The sequence below is a fragment of the Typha latifolia genome, chromosome 10 (assembly GCF_019914945.1).
Source record: "Typha latifolia isolate L0001 chromosome 10, TyphaL0001v2, whole genome shotgun sequence".
NCBI classification, from domain to species: domain Eukaryota; kingdom Viridiplantae; phylum Streptophyta; class Magnoliopsida; order Poales; family Typhaceae; genus Typha; species Typha latifolia.
The window spans coordinates 6,965,604-6,988,275 of record NC_133095.1 but is presented as its reverse complement, the minus strand read 5'-3'; the positions used below and the strand labels follow the sequence as shown (position 1 = coordinate 6,988,275).

The window sequence follows — 22,672 nt, the reverse complement described above, 5'->3', positions numbered from 1 at the left end:
TATGAAACACTACTATCAAATTTAGTCTTCTAAATCCACATAGAAAGCAATAACATAAAAGCCCCAAATTCTAGTTCAAGTTCTTTTTTCCTATACTAATCACTGAAAACAACATATTGAGATTAAGAGAACATAGAAATGCATACCTTTACTAGTAAGAAGTCTTAGCTCCTAAATATTTCAAAAGAGAGTTTGTTTCTTTTCTTTCTCTTCTCCTTTCTCCCTTCTCTCTTTTTTTTCTTCTTAACTATTGGCAAATTTCAAGATTGGATGTCTGCCAAGTGTTCTTATCCTCTTCTAAGCAAAATAGCATGAGGTGTTCATTATTCCACATACCAATTAAGCAACTTAGTTCTGTTAAAAATATTAAACACTAATACAAATAGAGTTCTAAATTAATGAGACACTCACTCTCATAAACATCAAATCAATTAGCTCACTAATAAGATCATTAGTGCTAATCAAGTCATTAACCAAGAAATCTAGTTTAGCAGAACATAATATCCTTGAAAAATATTAGAATTTCTTTTAGTTTTGTCATGATAATTAATTATTTAGAATCATATAGCAAGATTATTTCAATTAGAAGATGACCTTCTCCTTTTTTTTCTTTTTTTTAAATCCAAGTAATATGAACTACAGAAGTTAATTCATAAATTCCCCAAGAGACCAAATAAAATTTTATGTAATGTTTGACTATCACAATGGTCCCCGAGTATGTGTGTGACGATACTCCGCTCGTACGTCCTCCTTGTACTGGTCCATGATTTGCTCGTAAGTCTCCTGAACACTCTCCTCCTTGTACTCCCCGTCGTCTTCGCATACTAGTGATCGGGTGTCAAGCGCTTGTCACATAAAAAGTGAACACTCTTTGCCCATTGCTCCTCCTCCACCTGCATAGGTGTGAGTCCGGACAATAGGTGGATGATCTTTCATGTCAGCTGAATGCCGTAGTGGAGCTCTCAGACCTAGAAAAGCCGCTGCTGATCTTGGTATTGCAGCAGAAACCGCCCGTCGTTGCGGTCGGCTGAGCCGAATAGCAGCTGTCCTATCCAGTCCATAGTGCCTTGTGTTGGCTTTTCAGCTCTCTATGCTTCCTCTCCATCAAGATGGCATGCTGAAAAATGTGCCATCCAAGGTTGCTGGTCAAAGTGCCTACTTGACGTCTACTTGGATGTCTCCCTGCCGTCCTGGTACAAAAGTGTTCCGGAAGCTCCTTTACAACCCTTGACCCTAGAGGAGTGGGTATTAGAGATTCATGTGCAGGTCCTAAATGCTTGGCTGGGGTACTCGTTGGTGGAGGGCTTAGTAGTGGAGGCTCCCGGCGTGGGGACTTGGCGGCAATCGCCTCAGCTAGGAGTTCAAACATTCTTTCTTGCGATGCTCGGGCTGCCTCTTGTGCTTGCCTCACGGTCCGCACACATCTCCTCTAGCATTTGAAGGAGGAGTAGGTCAGTGGGGATGGAACTAGCCTTCGGTTGGTCTAGTCCAACTGATGATGGTTTCGACCAGCTTGGGATGACCAAGGTTGGTTCCGACCTTCCTCCAGCGTGGCTTGGAGTTTCATTGAAGAGGTCTTTCTCCGGTCCCACATGATCTTTGGTCCTCTTGCAGCTATTGACCTTGTGTTAGCCATAAATGGTGGTTTGAGGTTGGCGTGCTCTGATACCACCGGTACGGTCACGTCCCATCTAGCGATCTAAAGATATATTTCGTTTTCCAAGATCGAGAAGAGTTTGAATATACCTTCGGATCTGAGTTTCGATGTTTGTGGTGTAAATCAAGTTTATCACATATACTTGAGACCAGAAGATCTTAAGATTTGACAGTTATAACGTCTTGGTATTTTAAAGGGTGGTAGATCGAGGGCAAAGGTATGAATCTACTGGAGTGAATGGTGTAATGGAGGCCGATAGGGTGGTGGTGGTCGGCCTTAGTAGAGGTGCAATGATGGTGGAGGCGGTGGCGGTGGAAGGTAGGGCGTATCTATAGAGAAAGTGAAAGGAAGGAGTAGGGGCTGTCTCTCTAGGTCGAGAGCCGTTGGCCAGACGTAGCGGTAGGCAGCAATGGGCCCTAGGTGGTGCTTGATCGGCTAAGCTTGGTCTAGTCGAACAAGGGAGGAAGAAGATGATCTCAGTAATTGATTAATCCAAGATAGGTTTATTAGTTGTGGACCACAAGTATTTATAGTGGCTACCTAACTGGACTCCAATTGGCCTAGCTTGATGACCGCAGGTCCGACTAACCTAATGAGCAAATAGGTGCAGAAATTAATTAGACTCTAGGGTCCAATCTGAATTATAACTTAAATAAGCAAATGCAAAGCTAAAAACAAAGAATAAGTCCAGGGTCTTTATTGCATTTTCTAGATTTGACTTTGGGTGCTGAACCCAAATGTCTCCTTGCCCCTGACATGGCTTGGCCTGGTTGAACCGTATCATCGATTACATAATTTGTTGTATCAAAATTATCTATAAATGGTCAATAAAATAGTCTGTGACAGACCTCGTACATTTTACTTCAATGAACTATACATCTGTCTGGCACTAAACAACATGTATTGAATATGAATGGATACTGAACCTTTTCATTTCAAATTTTATTCCTCAAAATTCATGTGTTATACAATTTTTTTTTCTTTTGTTCTGCTATATTTATCTGGAGTGTTGTATTAGTTGCCTACAATTTTATCTTTCACATCATCTTATATAAACCAGCTGGTGTTTCGTACTGTTGGCTATTCTGGAGCTGATATCAGGAATCTTGTCAATGAATCTGCAATTATGGCTGTAAGTAGCAGTTTCTAACTTCGTGCAATTATGATCATATTTTTACGTTAATTGATTGTAGAATTTTTTTGAAAACTAATGACCTTTTTTGCTTACTTTGGTCCATCTCTTTTACCACTTGAAGCAATCAGTATTAAACCCTAATTCCTTGATCCACTGCCTTTTGATCAAGCACTGAAGATAAATGAGCATCACTTTTCTGTCGTTCATGAAATTTTGCAAGAAGCATCTCTTCCTTTTCAAGTCCATTATTTAGTTTTGTCCTACCATGCTGGGTAAACTACATACAAACTACATGCATAAAGATACTTCCCAAAATAACTTGCAGCAAATATTCTTTTTTTTTGGATTCAATGCTGAATTATGATTAAATGCTACCATATAGCTTAAAAGTGTTTTGAAAGGCATCTAGGCGGTTACCTTATCGGGGGCAGCCTATGGACTGCCCAGCATAGGGCATACGCGGCTGGCCTAGCTAGGCAGCTAGACTGCATACACGGTTTTTGCCGGATTGCTAAGGTGGCTTGGCCGCCATATGCTTGTTTAGGTAGCCATTTGGTGGTTAGGTAGATCATGTTAGATGCTAGTGTGTTCTTTACTTCTTTGTTACTTGATTAATTACCATTTGTATGTTGTAGTTTTATATATTTATTAAAAACATGATGCTACAATGTTATAATATTGTTCCGGACAGTGGATATATCATTTAGTAGATTTATACATATATTATTTTATTTAACCAAATTATATAATATATATTAACTAAATATAATCTTTTTATATACTAAAACACTAGACCCCATTGGCGCTTGCATATTACCTATGCGCTATGTGGTGCAGTGGCTGCTCGCATACCGTGGGTGCTTTTCACAACATATTGCTCACGTACTGCAGGTGCTTGTCACAACATATTAGCTTTGTTTTATACATAAACCTATACATGTAAACTGTAAACTTTGAGCTCTACAGCTGTTAAGGCTCGTCAACATTGGCTCATGATTCTTCTTAGCCTCTAGATTTCTTAATAAACAGTTTCTTAATAAAAATGTGAGCCTTGGCGAGCTATTGCTTGCCTTTTGCCTTCAACCACGGTGGAGATGTTCTAGGCCCAGATCAATGCATGAGCTCCTTGATGTAGGATGGATATAGGGCAGGATATGTTCAACAAAAAAATGTTCTAGGACATCAAATTGTACAAATAATGGATATGAAACCATGGCTGCTTTTAATGAGCACAGGTGTAAGGTTCTTTGCTTGGTTGTAGGGTTTCATTTCAGTCATGGAGGACAAGGATTTAATGGCTGGTAATTGTAGACTTTAAACTATGGCCGACCTAAGATTCCTGCAGTTAATTATTTTTGTACAGCAAATATGGTTTTTCCATTTAAATGGTGATGGCTAATTGGCTTCTATTGTTGAGGATATGTTTCAAATGTGAGGAAAAAATGTTGGTACTTAGGACTTTCCAGGAGAGGATCTAAATGGATCTTCGTCATCGAGGAGTGGTCAGCATGATAACAAGCAAAAGAGGGACCACTATTCCACCTTTCTTGAAAGCAAAGAAACTATTTTCAACAGAAACATCTGTGAAACATATGCAAAAAGTACTTGTCGTACATCAAATAATGCAGACTTGCTCAATATGTGGAATATATTATTTAGGTTGTCCTTTTAGTTATGAAAACATTATGTGGTGAGTTAGAAGAAGACACTTAATTTTTACATATCATTGAGATAATAGAGACAGACTGTCCAGTTTATAATATATATACTGGAAAAGCTAGGTACTATTGTTGGTGAAGGTCTGAGTTTCGACATGACTATTACATTGTCATATTGAATATAGTTTGTACGTATATGTTGCATATGCATGCCAAAAGTTACATATTTGTCTTTTTATAGGATAGTGGCACTTGTGTGATCAATTTGAAAGATTGTTTGTCATTTTTCATCTAATCCAAATGACATGAACTGCAAGTTTCTTCAAATGGTATAATGTTATGTCTATCATGTCAAGGATTGTTGTGTCAGCACAGGACACAGATGGCCATGTGGGGAATCTATTGAACTGCTCAAGCCTCTGGAGGTTTCTGCAGATTTAGTTGGCATTCTACTTTGAGTAGACAGTATGTTAGTAACATAAGAGTGAAGTGCAGAATTCTTCTATATCTTTTTAAATGGCCAGAACTAGTTTCATCTTTTAGGTGCTCAACATGCAAGATGAGATGCTTCCTAGTTTCTATGTCACGGCGTTATGACCTGACTTGAAGGGGACTAGTTAGTTAGATTGAGTCATTTTATTTTATTTCCTGCATTGTTATTTTCTGTATTAGTCTGAGTTGAGTTATGAGATATTTGGTTGGGTTGAGTGATGTGAAATGTTTGGATCGTTAGCATTTTAGTAACGATGATGGTGAAAGAAAGAGAAAAAGAATGGAGTTTTACACTTACATTTTCAACAAGGGTTTCATATCTAAAACTCACATTGGAGATCTCAAAAATTTTTTATTTCTTTATTGATCTCGATTGAGTAAATAGTTGGCTCATATATAGACTTTACAAATGACAATAAGCAAATAACATCCTAAACAATTATGAAAAAAGCAAATATAACCTTAAACACTATAAATAACAAATGTATAATAAAAATAATTGACTTAAGACTAATTTTCTGAAATAGGAACTGTATTGATACATGTGCATGCGCCTGTGTAATATGTTCGCATCATACTCCCCGAGTGGAAGAGAATTCGACTTTGTCGAGTGTGTCCCCTGCAGCATTTAGATTGCTCAAGTCTAACAATTTCCTGACACTCCAAGTCACTTTGATCAAGTCAAATATCATCAGTTTCAAGAATAGGTTTCACACCTCCACCCTTAAGCAAGGGTTTCACATCCAAGTTTTTCTAATGATAAGACTTGTCCTTAGTGACTTCGAGTAGTTGAGACTTTCCTCGTACTGCTCTAGCCTGTTGGGTTCTTACCGTTCTTAGTCAAGTCAAATATCATCATGCTTAGGGATATGTTTCACACCTTCACCCTCAAGCTAGGGTTCCACACCCAAATCTTTATGATGTTAAGACTTGTTCTTAGTTTCAGAAAGGATACCGATCATGGGGACGATAGAAGAAGTCGATGGGGATGCGACATTGATGGATAGGGGTTGGCGGCTACAAGCAGGTGATGATAGGAGGCGGAGTTAAGAGAAGATGGCATTGGCGGTGACGGAGAATGGGGCTAGTGATGTCAGCGTCGGTGGAGAGACTTACTGGTAATGACGGCATTAGTGGAGAGCACTACTAGCAGCGACATCGTCGATGGAGAAGTTGCTGGCTATTGGGAGTCTAGTAAAGGAAGGAATTGGATTAGGATTAAGGTAGGTTTAGATATGTTGAGGTTGAAGATGACTTAAGGCTAAGGTGGTGAAAGTGAGAATTTTGGTATTTTTGGGGGAAGTTAAAATTCAAAATTTTGGTAGATATGGTAAGAAAGAAAAGAAAGGGAATTTTGATATTTTGGCAGGAAAATTTTAAATTCGAACTTTGAAATAGGCTTGGTTAGTTTTTGGATAGTTAAGATTTGTTGAGAAGGGTAGGAAAAAAAGAAGATTTGTTGAAATCTCAAGGAAAGGATAAGCAACTAGAATTTAAAATTTTGAAAAATTAAAAATTGAAATTCTTCAAATTTGAAATTTAAAATTCTTTGGGATGTGAATTTTTTTTCTTTTGCTCACCTATGGCAAAGAAGAAGGTTGATTTAAGTCATGATAGACTATTGGATGATGCACGAACCATGGTTAGTCGGATCTGTCGAACCCGATCCCAATCGAGGCTCGATCCGAACTCTCTCCCTCTCTTTTTCTCTTTCACTCTTTCTTCTCACTCTCTCTCTTACTCTATTTCTTTCTTTCACTCTTCCTTTCTTTTTTTCTCTTCTTATCATATAATCATTATTTATCTTACGGAGAGATCTAGCTCTGCCGATCACTATCGAACTCTAGCCAACTCCGACGAACTGCAAGATATAATTTTTAAATTTTTTTCTTTATTTTTCTCTCAAATTTTTTAATTTCTTCCACTCTCTCCCTTTCCTTCTTTGTTCTTGTTCTTGTTCTTCACTGTACCATGGTTTTTCTTTCTTTTGTTTGAGTTTCTTCCACCCACTATCTTTCTAATCTCTTCTTTTCAATTTTTATTGCACCATAGTTTTTCTTATTTTTGGTAAACTTTTTTTCTAAATTTTTAGAAGTTTTCCTGCATTTTTAAATAATATTTAGAATTTTACATAATTAAAAAGTCCGATCCGATCTAAACGACCGATATGGCCGATTCGGTCGATACGTATCATTTTTTTGGGAGGTCAATTCAGGCAACCGATATGTATCGTTTTTTTGGGAGGCCAATTCTGATCCGAATCCCGATCCGAATTTTCAAACCATAGAATGAACACGCTATGTTGGGTCGGACCTTGCTTCACAATTCCGGAATGATAACTGATTCTTCTCGTTCCTCCACAACAGTGATCTCATATGATAATGATCCGATATTCATGATGCAAGTGTCGAATGAAGGAGAAGTGTAGAGCGGCATAGAACCTAGAAGGCGAGCTATCTATACATTGTGGAACTAATGATAAAGGTTGGGGAAGATGGGTAGCACGGGTTAATTAATGGGTGAAGGAGATAGAAAATATGGTTTGGAGGAAATTTGAATCCCAAAAAACCATTGCTCTGATACCAAAATGATGTGAAATGATTGGATCGTTAGGATTTTAGAAACAATGATGGTGAAAAAAAAAGAGAATGGGGTTTCATACCTCCATTCTTAACGAGGGTTTCACATCCAAAACTCACGTTGGAGATCTCAAAAGAATTTCATTTCTTTATTGATCTCAATTGAGTAAACAGTTGGCTTATATATAAGCCTTACAAAATGACAATAAGCAAATAACACCCTAAATAATTGTGAAAAAGTAAATATAACTCTAAACACCATAAATAACAAATGCATAATAAAATTAATCGACTTAAAAATAATTGACTTAAGACTAATTTCTTGAAAGTGAAACTGCGTTGATACATGCGCCTGTGTAATATGTCACTGATGTCCGCATTATTGTGCGGAGCCATGTTATATTTTGCACTATGTAATTGGGCTCCTTAGTCATGGGCCCACTTGACTTGGGTGTAGGGTAACCATTAAATAGTGTGATGAGCGTACATTGGGATATTGGAGAATTATCTAATTTAGCTTTTACTAATTAGCTCTCTCACCGCCTTTCTCTCTTATCCCCTCTCCTCTATTCGAGGCGCCGCCTCCCTCCCTCGTCAGTTCGGGCCCCGTCCCCCCCCTCGAGGACTAAACCCCATCTCTCCCTTCTTCCTCCTCATTTTTCCCCTAAACCTTCGTTCTACTACTTCCATCAATGAAATCCTCAAAGAACACTAGAGATCACCTCGAGCTGGTCTGCCATCATCTGACCGGTGTCCATTTTTTGATCAATATCTCACTATCTAACCGTCTGATTCTCACGATCTTGGGTTCAACGGAAAGCTCTCTTTGAGAGTGACAACATACCCAAATTTCACGTCCATCCAACGACTAGATCGTCTAGAATCGACTCCAAATTTTTGCCTAAAATCTGTAACGGCCTCAAACTGATTCCACCATTGCCAAGCCCCTTCCACCTTCCTCGCCAAGTTCAGATCGTGACACATGGATACTTCATGGTGCGTATTTCTGTTTCCAATAATAATCCAATCCTTTTCACTGGAGTATTAACATATGTGCTGATCGGTATGCAAAATTCTGTAACATCAAGTTTGCTTCAAGGACTCCAATATTGGTGCTTACAAATTTAAATTTTGGTAGATGAAGAAAGAGTGGAATTTTTTTCTGTTTTCTTAAGCAATGAATTGTGATTGCCCTAGAAATACATCTATTAAATATGTGCTTTTGTCTTTATTGATCTTCCCCTATTTAGAAATCTAACTCATTCATCCTGACTCAGGTTAGGAAAGGGCATTCAGTGATCAGCCAGCAAGACATTATGGATGTGCTAGATAAACAATTGTTAGAGGGTATGGGTGTATTGCTTACTGAAGAAGAGCAACAAAAATGTGAAGCAAATGTATGTTGTTATGTTACTACAGTTTTATCTTTTATTGAAGAAATTTTATCGTATCACTCAAGGTTTGTTTGACACAAATCCAATATGATAGGTTTCTGTGGAGAAGAGAAGATTACTAGCTGTGCATGAAGCTGGTCATGTCTTGTTAGCTCATATATTTCCTCGATTTGATTGGCATGCATTCTCTCAGCTACTTCCTGGCGGCAAGGTATGTGGTTTGAGATACTTCCCACAAGCTTTCTACTGGGAACACTCGGATCTTCTACTGATTCCTTTTTCTTAATCAAGCTTATGTGTTGAAACTCCTGCTGACATATTTGTCAAAATGTGGTCAGGAAACAGCCATTTCTGTATTTTATCCTAGGGAAGATATGGTAGATCAAGGTTACACAACTTTTGGATATATGAAAATGCAAATGGTAGTAGCACATGGAGGACGTTGTGCGGAACGAATTATCTTTGGCCATGACATTACTGACGGAGGAAGAGACGACCTAAAGAAGATCACTAGAGTATGTATAACTTTGTTGCTTTTAGGAAATTTTCGTAAAACGTCACATTTGCCTTTTCTTGCATGAAGTATAAGAGTTATAGGTGTAAATTTGAACTAGCTATCATTAGTTATCACTTTGAAGTTATTGTGTTCAAGGTTCTAAAACTCGATATCGGAATTGAGATTTGCCGTTAGTAAAATGATATATATCGGCCGTATCGGCTGTATTGGTTCATCGGCCGCGGGTATCTGATCAGACTATTTTTAATTATATAAAATTTTAAATATTATTTAAATGCAGAATTTTTTTAAATAATATAAAAATAAGAAAATAAAAATTATTCACATATGAAGTCTAAAAACTGAAGAAAAAACTCACTCAAAAGTCAAAAGTTGAAACTATAATGAATTTCGACTTGAATTTGATAAATTTTTATATTCATAATTATTGCTATAGAATAATAGTAAAGAGAGATCTAGGAGTTAAAAAGTGGGTGAGAAAAGGGAAAAAAGGAAATGAGAAAGAAAAAAAAATCACCTGGCTCACCAAATTGACTGCTAAATGAGTTCGATGAAATGAGAGGAGAGTATATGTGAGATATATAGGGTAAAAATACGAAAAAAAAGACAAGTTGAGGACATCAGTTGTTAATGTCTTCTAAGTTAAATACATTTTAGATTCGACCAATACGCCGAGACGGATGGGCTGATCCGACTGATACAGCCAAAACTACATTTTAGATTTGAGTCCAGATCGGATTGGCTAATTTTAGGATCCATGATTGTATTGTATTTTGATCATAGCTTATTTTTCTCTCTAGTCTAGAAACTTTTTCTTAATTAATTTTTATCTGTTATTTTGCTAAACAAAATTTTCTAGGTTACCCAAGATTGTTGTGTTAGTGGCATCCTCCTGTGCAGAACCTTGATTGGCACGACACGTGTGTTGTTGGCAGCTGACACGAGAATAAGCGGGTTGGCACTGCTATAACACCCATTTTTTCCCATTACTTTCTATGTGTTGAACCTCTAAACTAACTAAATTGTATCTACTATATATTGTTTTTTTCCTCATCCACTAAAATGGCAACAATTTTTTGGGTTTAGGGATATACAAATTAAGAATATATCATACAACAATAAAATTACATTAGAGCATTACGTAAGTACACTAATATAAGAGATATTTCCATAGATCTATGGTGCAGATCTATTTCAATTATGGTAGATATACTTAAGTTTTTTATAGTTTTCTAGCATTTTGGAATTTTGAACAAGAAATTTGGGGGCAAAACCAATCTCAAGTTACACTAATTTAAGGTATATTTCTCATAGAGCCAGCATGAAATTGGTTGATCTGTGGAAGATATACTATTTTATTAGTGTAGATCTACCTAAATGATGGTAGATTGACCCCAATTTTGCTCTTAATTTTTGGAATTTTGAGAATTTGGGCAAGATGTTTCAGGCAAAACCAACTTATCCAAAAAGTTCACTAATATAATGTATACTTTCTATGGAAGATAAACCTTTTTAAGTGTAGATCTATATCAAGGGGTAATAAAATTGATAAAATGTGCTATGTTGCCTTTAATAGACAGTGCAGGTGAGTTTCTTATTGGCTTGGATAGCAGACGTTCTAAAAAACTCAATCAGAGGGTGCACCTGTTTCATTGTCAGTGCAAATAAGAGACTAATCGGGGGTTGACAGAAAGTGGCTTTTTACTGCAGTGTATGGTCCTTGTCAGTTGGGGGACAATTTCTTTTGGCAAAATCTTAGGAACATCAGAAATTCCTGTCAAGGAAGTTGGGTTCTAGGAGGAGAGTTTAACTCTTAAGGTTTGCTGAGGAAGACCTCAAAGACCTTGCAACTCTTCGCGCTTATCCAATAGAGCAAATCTCATTTGCTTAAAGTTTGAGAATAATGTAAGAGGATTGGACCTGCATTAGTGTTTTAGAAATTATGTTTTTTCCCTTATTAATAAAATTTAACACTTTTGTGCTTTTGATATAATTGTTACTTATGTTGGAGTATTTAGGAAACTGAGTAATCTGCTTTTACAACTTTCTTTTTCAATTTTCTTGCACACTAGGAATCAGCATCTGAGACAATTGGAATTCCTTTTAAATGATAAACATATTAACATGAACATATATCATTAGCTAATATGTGAATATATAACAGATTGCTAGAGAGATGGTAATTAGCCCCAGAAATTCAAGATTAGGCCTTACAAATCTTTTGAAAAGAGTCGGGATGATGGATCGACCAGACAATCCTGACGGCGAATTGATCAAATATAAGGTTGGCTTCCTTTTGATGCATCTACGTATGACAATTGTAGTTTGTTCCCTCCTGATTAACATTTTCCTTCTCCAGTGGGATGATCCTCAAGTGGTTCCTGCTGATATGACTATTGAAGTTTCTGAGCTATTTACACGAGAACTTACAAGGGTAATTTCTTCTGATAAACTATGCTAATATGATATATCATTAATAGTAGAAGTCATACCGTCCAACCAATGAAGCACAGACACGGACTTGGACATGGGACACGGACACGACATGATATGGACACGGTGACATGGCAAATTTTGAAAATATAGGACACGAACACGGCATAGGACACGGCGAAATAAAAAAATAAAAAAATAAAAAAATATATATTATTGATACATCTAAAGTAAAAGTTTGCAATCTAATAATGTTAAATACACATACATCAAGCTATAAGAACTAAGAAGTATCATTCAAAAAACTAAGAAGTATACATCAAGCTGTAAGAACTAATGTAAAGATAAGAACAAAATTGAAAGACAATCAAAAGTGTACAAAATTCTAAAAAAGGTATCAGATTATTATTACAGGCCCCAAAATTGCAAAACATGTCCAATTGTTCAAGTAACTGAGTTTCACAGAAGTTTAAAAACTAACAATTATTACAAAATAGCAACATAAGGTAGATCATTCATCTTCAACTGCCTCATTGCCTTCATCAACAAATATTATAGTCTCCAAATCTAGTTCATCAATTGAGAGATCAGAAAACTCCAACATTCCTGCACCATTAAAGGAATCATAAGAATCTCCTCCGACATCCCACATCTTGGTCTTCTCTCTCAAATGATCTGGAGACCTCCTTGATAGAAGGCGAAGATTAGTATGCACATATACTAAATCTTTAGCTCTCTGTGGAATTATCTTGTTCCTTTTCAATAAATGGATGAAAGAATAGGTGCTCCAGTTCCTTTCACAACCTAAAGAAGAGCAAGGTTGCCCAAGTAACCTAAGTGCTAAATTCTGAAGAATAGGAGCAGAAGCATAATGAGCAACCCACCACATGTTTGGATCAAATTCATTTCTATCTGCTATCAAATCGTACTCAATAAAACTTTTGGTTGATGTGGAGAAACTAGTATACTCTTGGTATGCCATTTTTCATTTTTCTGCATTGGAAATAACCTTTTTAAGCATTTATTTCTCATATTAGAAATTTCCAAATCCTTACGCAGTGGTACACGATTTGGATCCTCTTGAATCCATGATAGAGCTATAATACCTATTAACATAATCATCTAATTAGTAAACAATAGCAATGAAAGAACAATAAAGTTTTTAATCATAAGGAAGAGGATTATAGAAATTAAAATTAACCTTGGATTCAAAGAATGTGCTAAGCAATGTAATGGTGTATTGCTTTTGTCCTATCTATCCACTAGGATCTTGTGCACCACTGAATAAAAATAGATTCTTCGCCTTCTTTCTTGTTTTCATGCATAAATATGACTGTCTTCACCTTTTCAATCATTGTATCTCATATTTCATATATCAAATGTAAGCATGGTTTATCTGTGTCTGCAACCCGTAGCATACTTTATATAGGCTCTGTGAAGGCAAGTATATATTCAATTTTATCCCACTAAATGTCTTCGAGGACTTTATCTTTGCCAAATTGTGCTTTGCCATTATCATCTTCCCTATAAGAACTCTATTTATCACTGATTACCATTGATTGAAGACCCTTCTTGATCTTTCTGAATCTTTTCTACATTATAATCACCGAAGCAAAGCGAGTCTCCACAATAGCAAGCAATTTTAAGTTGACAAATTCATTAAAATTAGCCAACCTCATTGAATGTTGCATGATGAAATTTTTTATGCACATTACATCCTCTGGCAATTCTGAAATCTAGCTACACTCATCAAATATAATCTCATTTGCCTCAGTGTTTTTTGCTACACATATGAGATAGGGAGAAAGGGAGGAAGAGATAGAGAATGAGAGAGGAAGGGATAGAGGAAGAGACAGGGAGAGAGAGACAGAGACAGGGAGGGAGGGAGGGAGGAAGAGACAGAGAGAGAGAGAGACAGAGACAGAGAGAGAACCTACGTCCTCGCCGTGCTCAGCTCGCCGTGCTCGCTCAGTAGCCCGTCGCGCCTTGGATCGTCGCTTAGTAATTGCTCAAGGGTTTTAGGGCTTCGATCGGACGATTCGTCACTCAACAGTGAAGGTGAGAAAACAATGATTTGAGTTTTAGGTTTTATTATCGGGTTTGGATCTGGGTTAATAACATTTGATCGAACCCGACTCGACCGTTAAACATTATCTAAAATATCGCCCGTGTCCCCGCCCATGTCCCAACAATGCTCGATATATATTTTTTTTTTGGAAACTCTAGACACGTGTCTGACGCGTGTCCGTGTCCGACATGTGTCAGACACGGACACCTCCTCCTAGGAGAGGTGTTCGTGCTTCATTGTGTCCAACTATTGTTTATTGTTTAGCATTTTGTATTATATGCAATTGTTGGTTATAGAAAGTTGAACTTAGGAAAATGCATTCCAAGCTTATTGTGGTACATAAATTATGGACTAATCTTCATTTAACAATTTGCATGAAAGAGATATCTTTCTCCGTCCCTTAGATGATTTGCATGTTAAGAGGAAGTTTGGAAGGGTTGTTTTTGAATTTCATTAGTCTAATAGAAACTAAGTATATACACCCTTGCCAATGACCCATCTGCACGAGATATGCGAGGTGACATGGCTAGTGTCTTCTGACAATAGCCTAAAGGATAGATAGAGGGATTGAATGAGTGATGTTGTGAGTAGATTCATAGAGGGAGGGGGACTATTGATGTTGAAGGGAGAACAGTCGACGCATGATCAAACCATAAGAATAAAAAAGAGAGGAGCAAACACTTTCCATACTTCATGGGTGCAACATCAACAAATTCGCTCACGATCAAGTTACAACGTAAGATCTATGACCATATTATGGATTGAGATTAACGTCTCCAGAAGACCAATGGCTGGAGAGATTCGAAATGGAGGGGTAGAGAAGATCAGACACCTTACCATGGAAGAAGCTAGTTGATGAAGCATAGGAAAACGGAGCCAGAAGGTCTGCCGGTTTGAAGGAAAAAACTGTCCGCTCGACTCATTTCCATTAGATAACTTATGAACCCGGTTGAGCAAAGGGTTTCTTTTTCTTTACTCAACTCAGCCTGACCTATTTAACTAATCTTCTTTGTATCCTCCATCCAACAAAACCCTAGTCCATCGGCGGTAGCAATTACTCTTTCTCTCTCTCGGCTCCCCACCCTCTCCCTCCTCCCCGTGATGTGTCTAACTTACTGAGCTGGCAGTATTGACATGAGATGGATTGCCTAATATGCACAATGCGTTATGACACAACTTGGAGGGGACTAGTTAGTTGGATCGAGTCCTTTTATTTTATTTCCTGCATTGGGCTGGGTTAAGTCATGAGATATTTGATTGGGTTGAGCCACGTTAAATTCTGCACTATGTAATTTAGCTCCTTAGTTATGGGCCTACCTGACTTGGGTCTAGGGTAGCTATCAAATAGTGTGATGAGTACCTACATTGGGATATTAGAGAATCACCTAATTTAGCTTTTACTAGTTAGCTCTCTCACCCCCTCCCTCTTATCCCTCCATCCTAGCCGCCGCCGCCAGCCACCATTGAGGCATTGCCCTCCCTTCTTGTCAGTCCAAGCCCCCTCCCCCTCCTCGAGGACCGGACCCCACCAACCCCATCTTTCTTCTTTCTCCCCTAAACCTACCTTTTACTAGCTCCACCCGCGGAATACCTAAAGAACTCTAGAGATTACCTCGAGCTGGTCTATCATCTTTGACCAGCATCCACTTTTTGATCAATATCTCACTATCTAACCATTCGATTCTTGCGATCTTGGATTCGTTGGAAAGCTCTCTTCGAGAGTGACAATGTCCTATGCCGCCGCATTTCTTTTAGTGCTTCGATCCAAAGCGATAGCTTGACGCGTTTTCAGTGGATAAGATACCCAAATTTTAGATTCATCCAACGGCAAAATTGTCCAGAATCAACCTCTAAAGTTCCACCCAAAATTTGTCTCAACCCCAAACTGATTCCACCATTACCAGGCCCCTTCCACCTTCCTCACCAAGTCTGAATCACAACAGTGGTATCAGAGCTCTCCTTTTTTGGACCATGACCACCACGAGGGGAGTGGCCAGCCAATAGGTTGTTGCAAAGGTTCTTGTCGAGGGTGGACCACCGATAGGTGCTGCAACATTGATGGAGGCCAAAGCCACTGCGAGTATGCCGGGTTCAATGCAAGTTGGAGGAGCTCCACCATCGAAAGCCCCTGAATGCACCACCACCCTCCTTCAGAAACTTCTGTAGCTGTAAGAGAAAATCTATGAGGAGATAAGAGGATTGCGAGAAGATATCTGGGCCCTCGTGTTCGGTGGGCACGCGTTGGACTAGAGGCCACCAGCCACGACCAAGGTGACCGCCGACCAACCGAAAATCCTCTTTCCTCCTAGTCATCTGCACAGGGGGGCGATGGAGTTGTGGCCATGTCACGGCCCTGGAAGCGCATAGGAGCCATGCAGGGCGACGGAGCCTTCGCGGCCACCTGTCGTGGTCAGGACTGCCATCAACCATGCTGAACCACTCCTCCACCTTCTATGCCGTAGGGTGTTGTACCAGCCCATAGTTGGACAATAAGAAAGGGAAGATGGTTGGGGGGCCGCATGGCACCATGGGCATGCATAGAAGGTGTGGCATGGGCCGCCACCACCCCGACTAGACCACCCCTACCTCACCCTTCTAGCCTGAGACCACCTCACTAGCAATCGGGGATAGGCTAGGAGGACCCAAGTGTTGGCCCCGATTGGACTCGGGACATGAGCTGGAGCAGTGCACAATACCGAGGCCGCCGCGGCCACTAGTAGGGGTAGGAGTTGTAGTTGCCCAACCAGTGGAGCCCCCACCTCCCTTGACGGCGATTGGAGCCACAACAGTTATGAGGATAAATGTGGAAGAGATTTCGATCGCCAAGCGGCCTTCTATCCAAACCCAGCTCGCCCCCCTCGTCGAGCAGCCTCCCCCTCCAATACTATATCCATCGACCACTCTCTTGCTTCAGCACCATGCCTACACCAGGCTGAAGTTATGCCCAGCTCAGCTCTTCTCTCTGTTTCCCGGCTGCACCACGTTGTGCGCTCGAGCTCCTCTATCCACGTTGCCAGCCACCACACTCACGCTATGCAATCATTGCCTTGTTCCAGCCATCACACTCATGCCGCGCAGCCACTGCCTCTTCTAGCTACTCATGCAGCCAAGCTTGCGCAGCAGCTTCGCCTAACCTCCCAACCACCACCAAGTGTTGGAGTGGTCATGTTAGAGCATTTGACTGAGCCCAAAGCCTTTGACACCTCAATAACACGTCCTGAGCATTCATTGCTTAATTGGGACACTCAACTGCACTACATGGATTCATTAGCCTTGATGGATGATCCAGCTCTCAGGAGACTAGACTGATACCCTTATGAGCAAGGGGAGAGCAAATTGGCTCGGCTACACGAAGAGTCGCATGGCAAACCTCCCGATGGGGGAGATAACGGGACTCAAACTTAACCATGTCAGCTGCTTTTATAATTGAGTAGCTTCAGGACAAGGTGACAGAAACGTGGTGAACTCTTATGACCCGACTTGGAGGGGACTAATTAGTTAGATTGAGTCCTTTATTTTATTTCCTGCATTGTTATTTTCTGTATTAGGCTGGGTTGAGTCATGATATATTTGGTTGGGTTGAGCATGTTAAATTCTGCACTATGTAATTAGGCTCATTAGTCATGGGCCCACCTGACTTGGGTCTAGGGTAGCTATCAAATAGTGTGATGAGCACCCACTAGTTAGCTCTCTCACCCCTTTTCTCTCTTATCCTTCCTGTTTCATCCTAGCTGCCACCGTTGGCCACCACCGAGGCGCCACCCTCCCTCCTCATTAGTCCGAGTCTCCTCCCCCCCTTGAGTACTGGACCCCATCTCCTAGTTCTTCTTCCTTCTTTCTCTCCTAAACCTACCTTCTACTACCTTTACCCACAGAATCCCCAAAGAACTCTAGAGATCACCTCGAGCTGGTCTACCATCTCCGACCAGCGTCCACTTTTTGATAAATATCTCACTATCTACCCATCTGATTCTCATATCTTGGGTTTGTTGGAAAGCTCTCTTTGAGAGCGACAATATACCCAAATTTCAGGTCCATTCAGTGGCTAGATTATCCAGAATCGACCTTTAATGTTCTGCCCAAAATCAGACTCGGCCCAAACCGATTCTACCATTGCCAAGCCCCTTCCACCTTTCTCACCAAATTCATATCACAACACAATGTCAGACAGCATTAATTCACTGCTCTCTACTACTGTTACTACTTTGGCAGATGGGATTGGGCGACCATAACCCCACTGAGACTGTCACTTATTGGAATAAAAGAATTAAAGAAAAAAGCAACTTGCCATATTAAGCTATATATTAGACAATATTACAGAGTAATCTGCAATTTTACATCTATGTGAACATTAAAATAAAAAAAAATTACATATATTATTTACAACAACATCAATAGCACTATGAAATGCCTTGGTTTTAAATGGAAATGCAACCCACTAGGGTCTAGTAGGTTGTAGGTGCTTTTTGTAAGGTAGGGTATGAGAAGTAACAAACTAGTAAGTTACACAAAATTACATCTAGATTCTATGTCCTCATATTTTTAAGAGCTATCTGGAATTGAAAGGGGATAAAAATGATTAGCTCATGGTGATAGCCCAACCCAACAAGTAACATCTTAAGCATAGTTTCTAGTTTTGGCCGATCCCGAGTGGGATCGGCCGAAACGGATCGGGATTGGCTATAGCCGATCCCGATCCACCCGGTTTCGGCCTGTACAGGTGGCAGCAGCTGACAGCTGCTGCTGTCAGCAGTAGCTAGAGAGAGAGGGAGAGAGAGAGAGAAAGAGGAAGAGATTGAGGGAGAGAAAGGGAGAGAGAGAGAGGAAAAAAAGGAAGAGAGAGTGAGGGAGAGGGAAAGATAAAGAAAAAGAGGGTATGAGAGAGAGAGAGGGGGAAAAAGGAAGAGAGAGTGAGGGAGAGGGAAAGATAAAAAAAAAGAGGGTGAGAAAGAGAGAGAGAGAAAGATAGAAAAAAATGAGTGTGGGAGAGAATGGATACTTCAGACTAACAGTTAGAGAGATAGGAAAGAAGAGGGGGAGGAAAAGAGATTTTTATTTTTTAGGCTTTATATGTGAGTAATTATTATTTCTTATTTTTTTATAATTTTTTCTAAATTTTTAGAAATTTCTCAACATTTTTAATAATATTTAGAATTTTATTTAATTAAAATAGTCTGATCCGATACAGGCGGCCGATATGGCCGATACAGCCGATATGTATTATTTTTCCGGACGGCCGATTCCGATCCCGATACGGATTTTTGGAACCTTGATCTTAAGAACTTCATACATGAGTGAAACCATGTCAAAACTTTTTGAATTTTCAAAATGAAGTTTCAAAGCATACAATATAAAATCATTCAACTATTTTTAGATCATCCAAATCTCATAAGAGAAAAAATCCATGCATACAAGTCAATTCAGGCACTATGGCCCGACAAACTCAATTCACTTTAATTCTTATCTTTAGCAAACCTAGCCACCGGTAAGGTCCACCCTTACTTTACCATATGGTAACGAGGTTCATCTTGTTTATACTCCTATAGTTTGTAGATTTTATTCCAATTTGATCTTATTTTACTCTTTGCACCTAACCAAGCCCATATAACTTAACAAATGATTCTTGTTTTACCATACTACTGTTGACTTTAGAGCCTATTTTCCATCATATAGTTCGTTTAGAAGCTTTTATTTCTCATTTAGAAAATCAGAACAATGTTGAATCCTAAAACCAAACTCCCGCATAAATTACATGTGACAACATTCGTAGCGAGCAACAAGGACCACATAGAGCAGCTCATCACAAATCTGAATCTCATAGTTGCGAAACATGTTTCACATAATGAACACCTAAGTATTGTGAGATCCAATTCAACTCTTTGGAGAGTAGATTAGACAAACAGATTTAACCTATACTCTCGATACAAAGCTCTACTTACAAAAGCCTTTAAATCTTAACTTGAAAAACTAAAACAATAATACTTATACCAAGGATGGCCATGCCGGCCGGCACGGGGCGTGTTGGTTGGCACTTGCCGTGCCGGCGGTGTACCAGCATGTGGCACGAGGGTGCCGCACGGCACCCCTCCTAATGCATCGTCGCTCACCATCAACCACGTCGCCGATCGCCGTCTGCTGCCTGCCATTGTAGTCGTCGTTGTCATCGCCATCGCTCGCCGATCGCCAATTGCCGCTCGCTTCGTGCCCTAGCCCCCGAGAGAGAAGAGAGATCGAGAGAGAAGTGGGCGGCGATCGGCGAGCGATGGCGACGGCGACGACGATGGCGACTATAATGGCAAAGGTGAGTATCCCTTACCTCTTTCTCTCATTCTCTTACCGCACGGTCGGCAGGTGCCACGGCACGTGCCGTGCCAGCCGGTGGTCAACACGGTCCGTGCCTGTGGCACGACCATCGTTGACTTATACTACTGCTTGAACACTTCAGCATCATCAAACTTTATCCATGAAAAATTTTGGGGGAGAGATAGGAGTGATACGAACCGTTTTAAGGGACCAAATTAGGAAATGTCAAATCTGGAGTTGATACTTGCGAAACTAGGGCAGAGTGTAACTTTTGATTTCGGAGGCAGATTTGGATATGTAAGTAGTCAAAATTGATGAGAAAAACGAGAAGAAGATGGTGGTCGTGATTAGGTGTAAAGAGGTGGATATGTAGATGATAACTTAGGGTGAGGTTACGTGGTAGATGATGGTATATTGCGAAAGGATTGGTAATGGAGTGTGTAGTGATACAATTAACTATTGTGAGGTAAAGGTTGAAGAGAGAGAAGTGGGTTGGCCTTAGGGACGAGGGGAACAATCAGATGAAAGAGATCTAGAAGTTAGACGAGAGAAGAGGGAGAAAAACATGTGAAGATAAAAGTCTGAGTCATACTCAGCCTTGGGCATTCGAACAACCCCATAGGTTTTGAACGGCTGAGGTAGCCTTCTAGCCTCAAGAATTTACATTCGAACGCCCTATTAGGCATTCAAATGCCAATTCTAGAGTACCCTTTTTTCGTGATGGTTTGGGTATGTATCATTTCACCATGCTTTCTTTCAACTTGGCGTCAAGGTGTCAATGCTGGAGAGCGCTCCATGAAATGCCAGCCTCCTCAAGAGCATCCAAGTCGCTTCATCTGTAGTACATCCCCACCACTGCACCAATACTTCAGTCACTAGTTGTCTTTGGACTTGAATGCGTCTCCTCACCACAATTCGTGCTCGCGAATAGGTTCACTTGGCTCAGCTCTTGGCTTAGGTGAAACAGCTCTCGTTGGCTCGGTAGGAGGAATTCGAGCCTTAAGACTTCAAACATGAAAGACTAGATGAATGCGAGCCTCCTCGGGTAAGTCCAATCGATACGCCATGGGGTCCAACTTGCTCGATCACCTGATATGGTCCAAAAGATTTGAGGGTTAATTTCTAATTGAGAAAAGGTCTAACTAAGCTTTATCGATAGGGTTAAAGCTTGACATAGACACAATCTTCAACCGCAAAAGACCTATCTTGATGCTTTTGGCTGTAGATCTATTTCATGTGATTTTGGGCAGCGACTAGATGAACCTTGAGACTTCGCAATGCCTCATCTCGATCATGTAACACCTCGTCCACCTTCCTTTGGTCGGCTTGGCTCGATGGAAGGTAAATGGACAATGTGGGTGGCGATTGGCCATACATGACCTCGAATGATGTCATACCAATGGCCGAGTGATGTGTCGTATTGTATGACCACTCAGCCCATGACAAGTAAGACAACCATTGTAGTGGTTTGTCTCCCACGAAATATCATAGGTATTGCTCTAAGCAACTATTTAGCACCTCGGATTGGCCATCCATTTGTGGATAATATGCTAAGCTCATGCAGAAGTGCATATCTTGGAGAGCAAAGATTTTTTGTCAAAATTGACTAACAAATATAGGGTTACAGCCAGAAACAATTGATTTTAGCATACCAGGCAATTTGGCCACGTTGCGCATGTAAATATTTGCAACCTTCTTTGTCGTGTACAGATGTATTAAAGCCGAGAAGTGCGCATAGTTGCTGACAAGATCTACCATGACCATGATCTTTGTGTGACCTCTCACCATGGGTAGACCTTCAATGAAGTCCATGCCTACGTCTTCCTGAACTTACTCGGGGTATTGGTAGTGGTTGTAACAAGCCGGCGGGCTTTGTTGATTCAGTTTTGGCTCTTTGGCACACTTCACAAGGCCATTCATATCCCTGCACATTTTTATTTATACCTGACCATATGTAGCTCTGGGAAAGTCATTTATAGATGTGTAACACCCCTTCATGACCAGTTGATGGTGTGTCGTGGAAGTAGCTCATCAACTCTACTTGCAAGTCAGTATCCGCTGGAACAACTACTCTATTGTAGTCTAAAATGAGTCCATCTCTCACTATAACCCCTAGCTTACTATTTAGTTCTTCAATAAGGTCGGTCATCATCTTCATGGTGTTAGGATCTTGCTTATATGCCTCATGCAGCCGCTAGAAGAAACGAAAAATTGATGCTGAAATCGCAGCTAGCTCGGCCGAATTTGGTTGGCAGGAAAGAGTGTCAGTGGGCACTGTTTTCGATCCCCTTTTTAAACACTAATTCATAGTCATAACTAAGAAGTTTGATAGACTTTGTTGATCGGTGCATGTAGTAAAGTGACATCCAATGAGATATGGTCTCCACTTGGTTATTACATGAATGATAGCGAGTATCTCCCTTTCATAAGTAGATA

General features: G+C 40.0%; 1 protein-coding gene across 6 annotated transcripts in view; it reads left to right on the top strand.

Annotated features, from left to right (window-relative positions):
* Positions 1 to 22,672, top strand: part of LOC140796863 (ATP-dependent zinc metalloprotease FTSH 12, chloroplastic) — a 66,426-nt gene that overhangs the window by 26,955 nt on the left and 16,799 nt on the right. For 3 of the 6 annotated variants that reach the window (XM_073150013.1, XM_073150012.1, XM_073150011.1), the window contains exons 11-16: positions 2,718 to 2,789; positions 8,799 to 8,918; positions 9,010 to 9,126; positions 9,254 to 9,430; positions 11,597 to 11,716; positions 11,792 to 11,866. In XM_073150013.1, coding sequence (XP_073006114.1) covers positions 2,718 to 2,789; positions 8,799 to 8,918; positions 9,010 to 9,126; positions 9,254 to 9,430; positions 11,597 to 11,716; positions 11,792 to 11,866 — 681 coding nt within the window. Of the gene's footprint in view, positions 1 to 2,717; positions 2,790 to 8,798; positions 8,919 to 9,009; positions 9,127 to 9,253; positions 9,431 to 10,291; positions 10,418 to 11,008; positions 11,338 to 11,596; positions 11,717 to 11,791; positions 11,867 to 22,672 lie in introns of those variants that run through there. The other 3 variants (XM_073150015.1, XM_073150016.1, XM_073150014.1) reach the window with 3 other exon arrangements.